Consider the following 17,065-nt stretch of genomic DNA (forward strand, 5'->3'; position numbering starts at 1 on the left):
CTAGGAATGCATTGCTAAAAATGTCTCCGTATCTGGAAAACATTACTGCGACCTGTGCAAGTAGCTAATTAGTTGCTCGCCCTCTTTGTCTATGTGGTGAGGAAGAAAGAAGCCGACTAGACTGCTGTAGGATTTAGACAGATATTTCCCTCATTGAGCTTCTGCCCAGTAGCTTTTGGGAGCAGAAGAAATATGGAGATTGGATATCACAGAGTCCTTACTCATTAGACGTCTTTTTGTTACTTTCAGTCTCATCACGACAAAAAAGGAAGGCAAAGTGTAATAAAATGGCCAGTTGTCATTTCAGTTGTCATTTTATTGATAGCCCTGCTTTGTTAGACTGTGGGGCAGGGGAGGATGTAGAGGTGCATATAAAGAAGACATAAAAGCAGTTTTGCCAAAGTAACCAAAAAATCCAAGGAGTTCAAGTCTGCCATTCCGCTACAAACTTGGCTTTTCTACCAGCAACACTGTCACTCCACAAACGGACCAGCTAATTGCATCAGCACTTTGCCTTTTTGTGTGAGCTTTTACTTCTGCACTTCTAAGCTCTTCTTCCAAGTTTGCAGCTGTTGTAAACATAGAAACATGGAATATGAGAATATATTTTCAAGATATAAGGAAATGACTTACAGCATGGCTGTGTTTAAGGGAAGAAAACAAAACCTTCTATCAACAGTGAGTGGAACAACATCTGATGACCAAAATACTGATTTCTCTCTACCACAGAAACCACATGCCCACTATCTGATAGAGCAACCATTTCTGTAGACCAGGACACATGGATGAACATTCAGATGACAAGGAGCTGACAGAGATCTTATGGGTCAGGATTAAAGGGAAGGCAAGGACAGGCAACATAATAGTGGAAGTGTGCTACAGGTCACCTTCTCAGGGAGATCAAGCAGCTGCGGCCCTCTATAGACATACAGAAGCAGCCTCATGTTCACATGCCCTGGTCTTCATGAGGGACTTCAACCACCCCAATATCTGTTGGAGGGACAGCACAGCAGGGCATAGGCAACCCAAGTGGAATACATTGATGACAAATTCCTTCTTCAAGAAATAGAGGAGACAATGAGGAGAGGTGCTATGCTGGACCTCATTCTCACCAACAAGGAGGGGCAGGTGGGAAATGAGAAGCTCAAGGGCAGCCTTGGCTGCAGTGACCATGAAATGGCACAGTTTAGGATCCAGAGAGCAGTGATGAGGCAGCACAGCAAGCTCACTCCCCTGGACTTTTGGAGAGCAGACTGGCTTCTTCAGGGATCTGCTTGAGACAAAGCCCTGAAGGGCAGAGGGGCCCCAGAAAGCTCACTAATATTCAAGAATCATCTCTTCCAAGCTTGGGAGTAATGTATCCCAACAAAAAAAATGTTGGGCAAAAACACCAGGAGGCCTGCACAGATGAATAAGGAGCTCCTGGCCAAACTCAAACAGAAAAAGAAGGCCTACAGAGAGTAGAAGCAAGGACAGATAGCCTGAGAGGAATACAGAGACATTGTCTGAACAGCCAGGGATCAGGTTAGGAAACCCAAAACCCTTTTAGAGTTAAATTTGGCCAGGGACATCAAGGGGAACAAGAGAAACTTCTATAGGTACATCAGTGATGAAAGGAAGACTAGGGAAATTGTGGGACCTCTCTGAAAGGAAATGAGAGACCTGGTCACTGAGGATATGGAGAAGGCTGAGGTACTCAATGACTTTTTTGCCTCAGTCTTCAGCAGCAAGAACTCCAGCACATGGCCCAGGCCCAGAAGGCAAAGTCAGGGACTGCGAGAATGATGAACCTCCCACTGTAGGAGAAGATCAAATTTGAGACTATCTAAGGAACCTGAAGGTGTACAGATCCATGGGACCTGATGAGATGCATCCATGGGTCCCAAGGGAAGAGGCAAATGTAATTTTAAAGCCACTGTTCATTGTATTTGAGAAGTCGTGGCAGTCTGATGAAGTTTGCACTAACTGGTAGAGGGGAAAGAGTATTTTTAATTTTTAAAAAGAGAAAAAAGACCCAGGGAACTACAGGCCAGTCAGTCTCACCTCTGTGCCTGGCAAGATCATAGAACAGATTCTCCTGGAAACTCTGCTAAGGTACATGGAAAATAAAGAGGTGACTGGTGAATGTATGAAGAGAGTTAAATGCATCGGTCATGGATGGTCATCACGGGAGTCATAAAATGTAACTCTCTGATAAAAAATTACCTATGATGCCCAACAAGAACTGTTTGGATTTTACAACAATATATATCTTGTTTCACTCTCTCCATGGACTTTCTCTCCAGCTGAATGAACTGGGAGACTTATTTTTCCACCCAGCTGGAAAACCTTTCTTAAAAAGCAAGTGTAAGATTCCTTCTTTCATAACTTTTCTAACAAAATATGGTTAAACCGGGAAATGGCAGTTCATCCTTTTAAATGGAGAGATACAAACAGATGAGATAGTTAAAAAAAAAAAAAAAAAAAAAAAAAAAAAAGCAAAGAAAAAATATGTATCAAAGATATCAGATTTTTCAGGCAAAAGAATAAAAAAAATGAAGATGAAGATCCTCACCAAAAATACAGAGCATCATGCATTATCTTGCTGAGAAAAGAATGAGTATCGTGAGCCCATCTTACTGAACAAGCTGGGAACAAGCCTTTAAATGGAAAGAATGAATGCAACTTCTTTGAATTGCTTTATTAACAAGCAGAATATGATCCTAATATTTCAAAGTGTAAAGAAAAAAAAAAAAAAAAGCCAAGGAAATGCAAAGATAAATGCACAAGGCCAGCTATTCTGGAGGGAGTAATGGAAAGTGTGACTCTTAAAACTCAAAGGGCTATTTTTGAGATTTTTATAGTGACATACAGATATGTTAGAGGAAACATATTTATGACATTTTTGTAAAGATTATATTGTTTTATGTTGGCTAAAGGAGGGAACTATTCATAAACAACTCAATTAATTGTGCAACATAACTTATGCATCAGCACAAATCATCATATCATTAATTAGAGACATATGATTGCATCTTAATCTAAGAATCAGCTGCAAGAGCCAGTAATTCAATGCTCCTGCTATGGCTAAGAACAGCTTGGTATCTTATGTGGGAACCACACTGCAAATGAAGGAATCCAAAGCACATATATTCATTTCCATGGAAATGCTCTACATTTGCATTCTATTTAAAAGATTACTGGACTAAGAATTCTTGAAACTGCTTATGAAACTGCAACGTTTAAGTCATCCAGGGAGAATGCTGCATTTCAGGGCATGTCATGCAAAGCTATTTCAGGTGAATGACAACTTCTAGCTCTGAATTGTGTGCTCATCAACCCTTCAGATTTTTAAAATGTGGTTGCTGAATGTAGCTTCAGCGTTTTCTGAAAAACAGACCCCAAAAAGTACCTCAGACTGAGCATTCAAATGTTAGGGTGTGGACCTTGAAAATCTCATCTAAGTCCTTTCTCTGCCTTCTTAAATTATAATCACATCCTTATAACTTAAGTGCCTCTGTACCTCTAGCAGTCTTACACTGTAGAGAAGAGCTATCTCAGTTCTCATCTACAACTGCTAGGAAAAACAAAAAAAAACAAAACAAAACAAAACAAAACAAAGCACTGACAGTAAGGGTGCCTTGCCCAAAACACAAGAGGCAAGCAGTGTAAGGACTGTAGTCCAACACCCTCCCTCTCTCCCACTCCCAAGCTAAACTAGCAGCCTGATTTCCCATACATTGTATGCCTTTTTAAATGATTACTGAATTTCTCTATGCCATTCTCCAAAGATGTAATCTGATTACAGACTTTCTGTTCAAACTTTCTCATAACTGCAGCTGAAGCCTTGATATCATTGTTTAAATTTATCCATTTGAAAGCTTCAGCTGAGCATTATTATTCTGACAAGAGTTTTTCTAGACAGGGCTGATGAAATTAACTGAAGATGAGAGCCACAAATGAAAATCTTAATCAAGATTAATACCTGCATTGTTAAGGGTTGACAAGGTGGATGAACATAGTGATGCTTTCATCTAATAAATCTTTTGATCCTAAAAAAGAACCAAGGTTCTGGCCCAAGCTCTGTTTTGATGAGGGAGAGAGGGTTTTAATTTTGATGGAATAATCAAAGTGTTTCTCAACATTTCTGCCAAATGACAGGAGGTAAAATTCTACCTGCAGAATTCCTGCACGTTCCACTGAGATCCTGATGCTTCAAAGCACTTGCACTTAGGGTCTGTTTTTTGAGATAACTTGAGTCCCTGAACAACTGGTTATTAATTACAGGGGTATGGGGAGCGTGTGTCCTCCAGCCAGTGGCTGGTGTTAGGGAGCAGCCCTTTTATACATGTAAAACACCTTCAATCCTGAGCAACTGTTGAGCCAAGGTTCCAAATAAAGTATAATCTACAAGTCTCTTTAGATCCTTGTATTTTTAAATCCCTCATAATTGATAAATGAGTTCAGTGATCCCTCCCTGAGCTTGATGTCAATAATGCCCTTCTACCGAGTTCTTTTGATGAAGTGTGGACTCCCTTATATTTACATGTAAGACGCCTGCATCTGTTCCCCTGGCAGCACCTTGCCACCTTCCCTGTTCTAACGTGGCATATCCAGGTGTTTGCTGACAAGCCAAGGTGTAAACACAGTGTAAACAGTAGGGAATTTGGGAAAGGTTCTGAGGATTGAATCAAGGTGAAGAATTGAGCAGACAAAGCTCAGGCACAAAGGGAGAAGAACTGAGAATGCTTTGGAGGGTTGTTAATTTTGTTTTCCAAACACATCCAAGAGTTGACTTGAAAATATCAATACAAACTGTTCTGTTCCTATACTGCAGCACTTAAGCTTTCTCCCTCCACATTAAAGAACAGACTTACAAACCTGTGCTAGGAGACAGCTAAAGGAATGAAAATGGAAAAGACCAGCTCAGGTCAGAAGTGTAGATCAAACCTATGGTTACAGAAAGCATCTTTCCTGACAGCTGAACTCCTTTATCAAGTTTTTGGCCTCATATAGCACATCCCTTCTTCCTCAGATATTTCCAGCCCCTCGGTGGTGTCCAATCAGTCATGGTGTAACCACAGTTTAATGCAGGACTGAAAACCTCTAGTTACAGTGGGAAAAGAGAGAGGGGAGGAGGGAGGAGAGTGAGCAGCTGGGGACAAGACCATCCAGAAAGAGTCAAAAAGTTTCTGAGAGTGACAAGCAAGGACTGAGGTCTTTAAACCTTTTCTCTGTATCCCTCACAACCATATGAATTACTGAACAGAAATTACAGTCAGGTCATAGTGACACAGTGAATTGCATTTAGGGAATTTAAAAGCATATTCAGCCTCTCTAAAGAACTGTAGTCCTTTGCTTTTCAGAGGCTTGAACAGGAACTCAGGTCAAAATAGCTAAACCTAAACTACTTGGAAAGTATTATACAGATAAACAACAGACATTGAATGCCTCTCTGTCTCCAGAGGTCAAGAAAAATGCATCAATCTTTTTTTTTTTGTTTCTTCAAGAAGAAAATTTCTGTTAATCACCACCATTAATAGACATGTTTTTTCTTCCATAGCATTTTTGAGCGGTGGTTAAGAAGACACAGGCCCATCCTAGAAGTTTACCCAGCAGCCAATGCACCCATCGGCCACAATCGAGAAAATTACATGGTCCCCTTTATTCCTCTTTACAGAAATGGAGAATTTTTTATACCATCAAGAGAGCTGGGGTATGACTATGAGTATCTACAAGAACCAGGTAACACTACAATTTTAAGTCGAATTTGTTGCTTATAACATGGACAGTGACTGCAGAATGACTATATATATATATATAAATATATGTATATAAATCCTTCTATTCCAGTTTTTTTCCATAATATAGTCCTAAATTGTACCTTCTTGTTTTCATATTTCTCATCTGGTGATATGCAGAGTCAACATAAGACCATTAGAAAAGTCCCAATCAAAAATCAGTCACTGACATCATTCTTATCTAGCCTAGCTTCAATAAGGGCTGAATATGACCCAGAGGGTCAACTCATGATTAGAAAAGGGAGGAAAAAGTGCTGGATTTTGAGTCTGCTGTTTACCCAGTGTAGTGGGTTTACGTGGCAAGGTTTTGGTAGCAGGGAGCCATAGGGGTGGTTTCTGAGAGAAAGATCTAGAAGCTGCCCCATGTTTGGGAAGGGCCCCATTGTTTTCCAGATCTGAGCCAATAAGCGATGTTGTTTACGCCTCTGTGAGAGCATATTTAAGACAGGGAAAAAACGCTGCGCCAGACAGCAGCCAGGAGTGAGAGAACAGCCTTGCACGTGCCAAGGTCAGTGTAGAGGGAGGGGGAGAGGTGCTCCAGGCGCCGGAGCAGAAGTCCCCTGCGGCCTGTGGTGAGGACCATGGTGAAGCAGGATGTCCCCCTGCAGCCCATGGAGTACCACGGTGGAGCAGGGTTCCATGCTGCAGCCCGTGGCGGAGACCACGGTGGAGCAGGTGGCCCTGCACCGACGGAGGCTGCCGCCTGTGGAAGACCCCTGCCAGAGCAGATTCCGGGCCGGACCTGTAGCCCGTGGAGAGGAGACCACGCAGGAGCAGGTGACCTGGCAGGAGCTGCTGCCCGTGGGGGAGCCAGGTTGGAGCAGTTTTCTCCTGAGGGATGGACCCCGTGGTACGGACCCATATCTGGAGCAGTTCTGGAAGAGCTGCTGCCTGTGGGAAGCCCACGCTGGATCAGTTCATCAGGGACTGCATCCCGTGGGTGGGACCCCACAGCACAGGGGACGAGAGTGACCGAGAAGGAGCGGCAAAGAAGAAGTGCTGTAGACTGACCATAACCCCCATTCCCCCATTCCCCTGCACCGCTCGGGGGAAGGAGGTGGAACAGGGTGGATGGGGGGGAAGGTGCTTTTGTTTTTTTTTTTCCTTTGTTTTCTCACTTCTCTCGCTTGTTAGTTGTAGGCAATAAATCTTACTATCTCCTTATGCCGAGTCTGTTTTGCCCGTTACAATAATTATTGCGTGATTTTCTCGTCCTTATCTCAATCCTTGAGCCCTTTTCACATATTTTCTCCCCATTCCTCTTTGAGGAGGGGGAGTGAGAGAGCGGCTGTGGTGGAGCTCGGCTGCCCACTCAAGCGGAACCACGACACCCAGCTCAATTGATAATGTGCAACATAAATAGAAAAAAGTTGATTTTCAGATTCTAGATGATTTAAGGGACAGCAGATCCAAAGCTCCTTTCTGGTTTACAAATGAAATAAAGCTGATCTCTTAAAACTCCAAAGTAAAATTAATCTGCATACCAAAGACCAACACAGTGTTTGTGCAGCACTTAAAATGGAGACCTGTTGGCCTTGTGCTTGTCCTGTGGTTATTTATACAGCATGCAACTGAATCATTCATAATGTAAATTTAATTTAATTGATTGAGTTTTGCTCTGTTTGGTAATGGTTTTGACTTGCATTGCTGTTCAGAGATGGCTTTGATTTGGGTGTCTTAGCCATTCTCAGGCACTGTGAGGAAAGAGGCCTGTGGGGCTTCAGATACCGGGAAACCTCAGGTAGATCAGATCTTGTGCTTAGGGTAGGGGACTTCATCAGTTTTGCTTGAGTCTCTTTATTGTCTAAGGTAAGGGCTAAATTCTGCTAAAGCTATCAAGTTGCCCAGAACTTAGGATTGCTTGGATACTTTGGCCTAAATCCTTTATAAAATCAGGCCATTGGAATGATCAGACACGTCTCACTGGAATGATCAGACCTGTCTGATGTTCGCCACCACCAAAAGCTACCAGGGTAGTGGGATGCAGTTACCTTTACAGAATATTGGCCACTGAAGGAATAGATTACTATGCATGTTTGCTTCTCCTGTTTTAGGCAGAAAACTTTCTGCTAATGTGTCTCTTCGGTTAAGAGGCAATTAAGAGCTAGAAGTCCAATAATTATAAAGCAAAAGCACTAGGGACATTTTAGCAACACTTAACATTCTTGTTGCTTTTTTTTTTTTTTTTTTTTCTTTTATTGAAATTATATCAGTTCTCAGAAAACCACTGCTTTTCTTATGGATTTTGCTTACCAGTACTGTGAGTACTGTGCTCTCTGTGTACTTGATAAACTGTGAAATCAGGAATTTAGCTTGTTCATTCAATTCTCAGGTAAAATCCAGCTTGCAATTTACAGTCATCCAGAAAATGCATTTTTTTAAACTATTTTATGTGTGAGGAAAGAAATCTTCAACTCTCATAGATGAATGTTAAGACGTTATTTTCATGAAAACACAGAGAAAGAAGTCAATATTTCACCTAACACACCATAAAATATTTGGTCATCTCCATTTATTCAGAGGGAACACAATCTAATAAATATTTCAAATATAATCTCAAAATTATTATTTTGGTCTTATTAGATGCATTTTTGCCTTTTTGCTCATGTCACCACAATTTAGTTCCTAATCAAGATTAGAAATAAATATATATATATTTTAATGAGAGTCACCAGTTTCTGAAAAACACATTATTCCTAGAATCATGCCCCTAAAAAAAAATAAATTTCAAAGCACCATGACAGTCAGAAATGTTGAGTACTGAATTGGTACTGCAAAAGAAAGAAAATGGTAAATTATTTACCATGTAGCAATTCAATTCTATTGCCTCCTGATCTCTTGCCTTTCCCTAGAGGAGTACACAGTCCGTGGAAAATGAAATTCTTATTAAATTCTGCCCACGTTTTTAACACAGAGGTAAGGAAAGTACTTTCTTAATTATTTTGTGAAAAGATAATTCAAAAAGAGTGAATTAGAGAAAACAGTGAAATTCAACCTCATTTAGAAAACCCAGATAATCCTCAGACATTGTTCAGCCTTTTGTTAATCTCACTGACAAAAAGAGAGTTTAAGCTATTTCTTATCTGAACGGAAGAACTGGTTAGAAGTGGAAAATGGCCTGGAACCACAAAATGCAGATATGGATTTTCTTAGTACTTCAGTGTTTAAACCCATCCTGTTCTCTAGAGAGGAACAATGGGTTAAGAGAAGTATTAGAGTAAACAGGCATTTCTTGATACAGGAGCTGAAGCAGGAAAGCCTGCCAACCCCCCTTGAAATCTCCCTTGTACTCAAGGATGCACAGAAATTTTATGTCTTGGCAGCAAGGGGTTACTAGACAGATAGGAAAAAAAAATAGAAAGAGAAAAACAAACAAACAAACAAACAAAAAATACATACTAGCTGTAAAAATCTGGGTGATCAAGAGGAGGTAACATCTCTGGATGCAGATCATCCAAATGAGGAGGAAGAGGACAAGCAGAGGAACAGGGATAGGACAGAGAGAGGAATGAGCACACCAACCAGGTCTTTTAAAGAAAGCAGCTGGAGGCAAGCAGCAACAGCAGCAGTTCTGAGATGCGGCACCAGCAGCTTGCTAGAGAACAAGTAGGACTATACAGAACATGATGGGGCTGGTTACAAGGAAAAAAAAAACTGGGAAAGAATCCAATGACAAAATGGTATTTTAATGCTAAATTATATTGTTGATCTTCTCATGAGGAAAAGCTGGTGCCTGGAGCCCTGCTTTCCACTGAAAAGCAAATCAATGTGTGACAGTATGTGGCTATTTTAATTGCAGTTTCATTTATTTTTATAAGTATGACAGCCCTGAAGCAGAAGTGGTCACAAATAGTGTAGATGGAAATCCATCCCTCGGGAATCAAAAACACATGTCAGAGCCTGTTTTCTGGGAAGCTGATTTGAGCAGAAACTGAAGCAGACACCCAACTTTGCTTGACATGAGAACCGTGAACTGTAAAACTGCCACAATTGGCATGGCTTACTGAAAATGAACATTTGTTAGCATCAATAAAAGAGATTTGGAAGACTAACGGCACCACCTAGCAATAGCTGTCAAAACAATTTGCTGTGACGAGAACTGTTCCAAGCACTTATCTTTGAAGGTCTAGACTAAGTATTTTCTTTATTATTGTTGTTGTGGTTGTTGCTGGTTGATTTTGTTTCTTTTGTTTGTTTTAGAAATAAGAACAGATAAACTCATAGACACAGCCCTGACTTTTACCCAGAAAATCTCCCTCTTTTAATGGGAACAATTTGATGACCATTCTAAATGTTGCTGGGTGACTCACTTTTTTTTTTTTTGGACATTTTAACTAAGGGGCCTTGACACTCAGGGCAAAGAAAGGGATAAAAGCATTGTGATTACAATGCAGAAGGCCAGGTTGCTCATGGATATGTTGCAAGAGAGAGCTCAGATCCAGATTTTGCCTGCAGCTCATTTCTATTTCTGGCTCTTCAGCAGTTTTGTTGCACAATCACAGCCAAGCAACTAGAAAATGTGGCAACTGGCAAATATGTCACCACCACAGAGGGGCTGGGCTGGGTCCCCTTTCTCAAGAGCACACATTGTTGGCCAAGCTGTGAAACAGTGACATTGTGCATGGAAAAGCTTACGATAAAACTGTGGTCTGTGCAACAAAATGTGGATCCTGGGACAAGAGAATGCAATTAAAGGTGACAGTACTGGAGAAATGCTGTCTTGGGAAGTTGTTTACATTTCTGAAATAAATAAAAGATGAGAAGAGTTTTGGTCCCATGATTTTCTTCAGGCAGAGATAAGGAAGTGTAGAATAAGTTTACTTAAAACAGGTGAAACAACCAAAGAAAGCAAGAAGTAAAAAAATATTCTTTGGAAAGAAGAGTATGAGCAGATTTTTTAACATTTATGTAACAGTGCTTAATGGAGGAGCATAAATATGTGTTTTAAAAGCTGCTTTCTTTTTTTTTTTCCCCCCCTTGGAGCCATTTAGATGTAGGAAACTGTTTTTTGGTGAGTTAGTAACAACTTAATAGCAGATAGCAGATAGTGTTCTCATATCAGGTAACCTATGGACATATCTCACCTTTTTTTGAGAAGTACATGTAAGAAAACTGTGAAAGAGAGGTCCAAGTGTTAACTGAGGTTGTCAAACAAAAAATAAATAAATAAACAGTATTGCTCTATAAATACACTTAGGAAATGTTTATTTATCTTCTTTCAGTACACCAAAGTAATCTGTTTTTACCAGTAATCCACTCTGCGGATGTGTCATCGTTGCCAGTGAGTGGGCAGGAATGCACAGCAATGTTACTATGCAAAAGTAACAGGCAGAGACAACTCTAAATGACTTCAGCATAGAAGGAAAAAAAAAAAAAAAAAAAAAAAAAAAACCTGTAAGGCTCTTACCACTCATCTTACCACTCATACAGAAATGTTCTGGTTCTCACTGTTCCTACAGCCAGCCACATGATGTACGATGGAATGGATTATAGTTTTCAGATTTACCTGCCTTAGACTCAAAGTAGAACTGAAAGGGAACAGCTTGAATTTACATCATTAGATACTGTGGTTCTACTGTAAATAACCTACTAACACCCATTGCAGAGCATCTCTTTCTTCCAAGATAGTGGACAATGTCTGAGTCTTTAGACTATCTCTCGTCATCAGAACACATTATGAAAATCTTTCCAAACTAAGAATAAGAAAAATCTAATGAAGTTTGTGAGAGCTGTGAATTTTCCATCACAGCGGGTTCAAATGATCCTACATTAAGGCTGAGGGAGTCTATAACTTGAAATCCCTACCAGATCATCTTCCTTGTTGTTGGTTGTGGAAGTCTCACTAGCATTTCAGTTTGATCATCCAAAAGGATAAAATCAGTGAAACCATCCATACCATATCAAGGAAATGGCAGCAACTAAATGGAAATAACTTAATCACTAAGATGAGAAAAAAAATTGCAATCTTGAGCTGATGTTTGCGTTGTCTCAAAGTTTGCATTAAAATCTGGTGCTCCTTAACTGCCCACGTTAGGGGTAGAAAAGCATACCAAATGGAAGAGAAAGACTGCCAATATACCAGTTGGACATATGGTGATAGAAAATGATAGAAAATTTGTTTATTTCTTGGCTGGACATAATTTTTATTTTCAATTTGTAGAATTATCCCTTGACTTTTCCTTCCTCTAGTTTACATAAAAAGAATATCTAAAATATATAAATATTCTTTCAATAATATTTAAATATTAACTTATTTTTTTCCAGCCTTGGGATCCATTATATCAATAATGTAGTTTGAGATCACCACAAAAGGATGAATCAATAAAAGTTTACATTATTACCCTAAATATAGGAATCACACATTACTTTTTTTCAAAATTACAGTGCTGTAGTTTCCTACTCTCTCAATGACATCCAATGATCTGGGCAAAGGGGACTGTTCATTATTTGTAAATTAAAAAGAAAAGTGGGGGGAGAAGAAGGAATAAAGGAAGGAAGGAAGGAAGGAAGGAAGGAAGGAAGGAAGGAAGGAAGGAAGGAAGGAAGGAAGGAAGGAAGGAAGGAAGGAAGGAAGGAAAAGTGGAAAAGAAAAAAAGGAAAAAAATGAAAGGGAAAAAGGAAAGAAAAATGGAAATGGAAATGGAAAAGGGAAAGGAAAAGGAAAAGGAAAAGGATCTGATGTATTAAGAGTGAGAAATGTTACGTTGCTGTTACCTAGAGCTAACACTCTTTGAGAAGAAAGAGAACATCAAGAGTGGAATGCTAAGACCGTGATGGAGGTTAATCACTGCTATTTTCCTATCAGAAAGAGCAAGAAGAGGTATTATTGGTGTTAGTCACTAATGGAAGGCTAGATATCAAGCACCAGCATGACCTGGCTTGCTCTTGCTTTGTTATGAACCTAATGACTGAAAGGACAGCTTTAATCAATGGCCATGGCACCTTCCCGTGAGGATTATCCTTTGACTCCAAGCACCAATACAGAAGGAAATGAGCTGGCATTGGCTAATATATCCCACAACGCAGCTACATGGGAGCTTCACTCCCTTGACACTTTTCCCAGATAGTCACTGTGCTCTTGGGCCTTGCACAGTTAAAGATTAAGGCATTATGGTAGCGTAGTCCTCTAAATTCCAGTTTGCAGGATTTCTGCAGGGCAGCCAGGCCAATCATAGGTTTTTGGTGGTATTTCAGTCACAGACTACAGATTATAGCGTGCCCTGGGGTGCTCCATCCGCTGACACTCAAGGGTTGCCATGGCAACTTTGTGATAGAGAAGACAAGCATCTTTTGTGCAGCAAAAAGAAGTAGAAAATAGGCAGTGGATGCCAGGAGGTGGCTGTTGCCTTTGAGCTAATTACAGAAACTGTACAGACTGAGGTTGAAAGCAAAGAAAGACATGTTTGACTGAATATCAGGATATAATAAAATACATAAATTTCTTCTGAGAGGTACTGCTGTGAAATGCGACAACTCTTCATCTCAAAGTCATGCTGTGTTTTACCAGTGAGAAAGTATTTCAGGTTTCAAAGTTATATTGATGGAGGAGAGAGTCTGTTGAAAGACAATATACAAATTTATGAAGTCACTTAAAAATCCTCACTTACAGATAAATTCAACAAGATGTAGAACTTTGTGATAATTCTTTTTCTATATTATAAAGACCATATCTGTTATGTATTAACTTTCATCTATCACATGCATTCTCCAGTTTGAATAACCAAATTGTTTCTAATTTAGTCATGTTTACAATATAAACCTGATAGATTTGCATTAAAAAACACTGGGATTATGGAGTAAAGCACACAAAGTTAAGAATTGCCAGAATTGTGCTTTTAAGTCATAGTTCACCCTCTAGGCCTGTATCTGTGTACTGTTTTTAACTGCACACTATTTTACCCAGACCCCCACCTTACTACACAACCTATCTAGCATTCATTAAGAACCAGATGTCCAAGCCTTTTGAGTTTTGATTTTCTTTTTCTCAGTTAAGCAGTGTGTAGCCTAATATATGATTTATTGAACACTCTTAAAATGTTGTCCTGAAAATGTGTCATCTTGCACTTTTCTTTGTGACAATCACTATAGCAGCTGTGTCCTGCAGGAATATTAATTTATATTCACAATGCAGAGGATTCAGTGAATGGTACCATCCTTCCTTATTTGACAGATGAGAAATGAAGGATTAAAGAGAGAAGGTACCTCATACACAGAGGTTTGCAGAACTATTTCTGAACTTATCAAGAACCTATTTATTTATTTTTAATTCTTAGTGTTATATAGCATTTAAGTGTCTAATGAGGACAGAAACAGAAGGCTGAACATGCAGACTCTTGCAAATCCAATCTCAGAATACAAAATTGGATTAACTTGAAAACAAGGACCAGAAAAGTAAAAACAAAGCATTCCCCAAAATGAAGCCTAGTTGAAGGGAAAAACCAACCAACTCCTGCCTAAAATCAGCCTAAATTGGAATATATCTCAGAAAGTGATTCAGACATCAAATGTGGTTTAAATTTGAAGGTACCCCAAACCAAAATAATCTTTTCAGAGGGCCATTACTTCTACTGAACTGGAAGATGGCAGGAAAATATTTATAATTTTAGGGGGGAGCAGCTGGGGAGAGGTACCGCAGTTGCCAGAGGCTGGGTAAGTATTTTGTGAAAAGATCCTGGTAGGCTTAACCTGTTCTTAAACTCTTACTTGTACTCAGCTTTGGTTATTGTTGTTAACAAGATGCTAACCTAGCAGGACCTTTGGCCATACTTTTTCAAATTGCTCTTGGGTTACATTCTTACAGCTTTCATAAAACCATAAGGAGCACTGGTGATAGTGAACTCTGCTCCTGTCTCGAATACAAAAATGGAGAAATTTTAACTATAAGGACTGAAGGTATTTGTTTAAAATTGTTTTTAACATTCAATTTGTAACAATTTAATATCATTTTTTTTACTCTGAACTTTCCAGTATTATCTGTTATACAGCCTCTGTAAACTGATACTACATTGCATCAAGTAAAACAACCTCTGTTTTTCTCCTTTTTTTTTTTTTTTTCCAGCACTTGATTCTTTCCAGGAATTTTTAATACCATACCTTGAGCAAGCCCGTCAGATCTGGCCCTGGCTGGTTGGTGCAGCTGTGATTGGAGGTATAGTTACTGCTGTGCTCTCTAGCCTCATTCTGGCCTGCAAGAAGAAAAGAGCAGGAACTTCTCCAGAGATACAACCCTTACTCACAGAAAGTGAAGATTACAACAATATATCTTATCAATCCCATTTCTGAAGACCTCCAGTAACTCAATGATGTTAGTAAGGTGCTAATCAAGCATTCAGTGTTTGATTCATGTTTACAAACACCTTGTTGAGGTGTGCTGTAAAAGCAGGCTGGACAGTTTTGTTCCTCATGCCTCTTGTAATCTCCAGTGTTCCAGTAACTTATCAGATACACTACTCCAAAATCTCTCAGATCCAACATGTTACCATGCCACCCAAGGAACACCTTGTATTTCCAATGCTTGATTAAATAACGCTTCTATGAACCTGACTGCCTTGTGTGTTGGTTATTCAAATGTATAATTCTCTGCTCTTTTATTTGCTTTCTTACATCTGTAGACTCTGATCTTATAGGCCAATCCATGTGAAGAAATTCACAGGGCACAAGTAGGTGCATGGATTTAGTGAGAGGCACCTGACTGCAAGATCAGTGCTACATTCATCCTGTTCTTCAGAGCCTCATAGTTTAGTGAGAGAAATGTGCTGTGTCTCTGAGCAGAGTGAATGACCCAGAGACACATTTTTCTTTTAGGTTATATTTTCCTTCCAGCTCCAGTAATGCCCTGTTTGTCCTTGATTGAACATCAACAGCAGCAAGTGGGCTCTAAGGAACTGCTTCTCACTTGTCTCAAACATTCCAGTTAGTCTTCTGCTATATCATTGTCCATTTGTCTGGGGTGCAGAGGGGTTTTTAGGAGATGAAAACTAGTCTCACTGTGTATATTCCTCTTCAGTTTGACTTATAGTTTTTTATATCATGGTTGACTTATGGTTGCTCAGCATGCACATATTCCATACAAGCAATACATACATGACAGGTATGTAATTACATGATGAGCCTTAACCCAAAAGGAATGCTAATTTTCAGGGATGGAGACACCAAGTGGCTTTCAGTAGTTCCAAAACACATCTCTAGCAAAAAGTGTAAATTCACACAGTGGTCCCTGTTGCGCTTTAACATTGTTAGGTAGCCAAGCATCACCATGACACTCTCTCACTCCCCCTCCTTAACAGAATGGGAGGAAAATACGATGAAAAAAACCTTATGGGTTGAGATAAAGACAGGTAGATCACTCAACAATGACCATCATGGGCAAAACTGTCACAGTGAAAGGGACATAAATGTAATTTAATGCCAATGAATACCAGACTAGAGCAGTAAGAACTAAAAGCATCTTAAAACCACCTTCCTGCCCCATCCATTCTCTTCCACCTCCTCCCCCCAAGTGGTTCAGGGGAACAGGGAATGGGGGCTGTGGTCAGTCCCTGATGCTTCATCTCCGCCACTCCTTCACGGTCACTCTCTGCCCCTGCTCCACTTACTGTCATCTGAATTTATTCCAGGCATTCAAGATAGTCTTATGGTGAAAGTGGTATATTTAGCCTCTGGGAAATGAAGTCATGAGCACCTTGAAGGATGTGAGGAGTCACAAACAGGTCCAGGGGAGTTGTGAGAGGGCTCAGGGAGGGAAGGTGAGTGGGAAGGAAGTGCAGACACGGCCTCATTGTAAAATGAGGTAAACATGTCCTTTGACCATTGGTCTGAGTGATATTTCCTAGTCAACAAATGACAAGGGACCTCTCAAATAAGCTATTTTCTCTCATAACTGCCTACTGTAAGTATTGTTATGGACCTTTGAAATACATTATTTTTGTATTTTTCATCTGGGCACCTAAATTGATTCATTTCCATTTGGGGGTGATTGCACTGTAATTGGTTTCTGAAGTACAGGAACAACAGTCCTGCTTAACAAACTTAATTTCCTTTTGTTACAAATTTACCCATCTGGTTTATCAAGGGAAGCCAGTAGATGTGGTCTTTTTGAATTTTAGCAAAGTTTATGATACTGTCTCTTACAGTGTCCTTCTGGAAAAAATGTCCAGCTGGACATGTATGATATGCAATGGGTGAACAATTGGCTGATGATTGGGGCTCAAAGGGTTATAGTAAATGGAGTTACATCAGACTGGTGGCCAGATACTAATGGGGTTCAGTGGAGCCCCATTTTAGGG

At 39.9% G+C, this 17,065-nt stretch overlaps 1 protein-coding gene across 1 annotated transcript in view; it reads left to right on the forward strand.

Moving 5' to 3' along the window:
- TYR (tyrosinase) overlaps positions 1-15,062 on the forward strand; it is a gene marked incomplete at both ends in the record, with an annotated part of 51,893 nt that extends 36,831 nt beyond the window's left edge. Inside the window, 2 exons of the mRNA XM_082776400.1 lie at positions 5,543-5,724; positions 14,839-15,062. Of these exons, the coding sequence (XP_082632526.1) occupies positions 5,543-5,724; positions 14,839-15,062 (406 nt within the window). The remainder of the gene's footprint in view (positions 1-5,542; positions 5,725-14,838) is intronic.
- Positions 15,063-17,065: the final 2,003 nt, after the last annotated feature.

This window comes from Aythya marila, assembly GCF_965140915.1.
Source record: "Aythya marila genome assembly, chromosome: 1".
In the NCBI taxonomy this organism is placed as follows: domain Eukaryota; kingdom Metazoa; phylum Chordata; class Aves; order Anseriformes; family Anatidae; genus Aythya; species Aythya marila.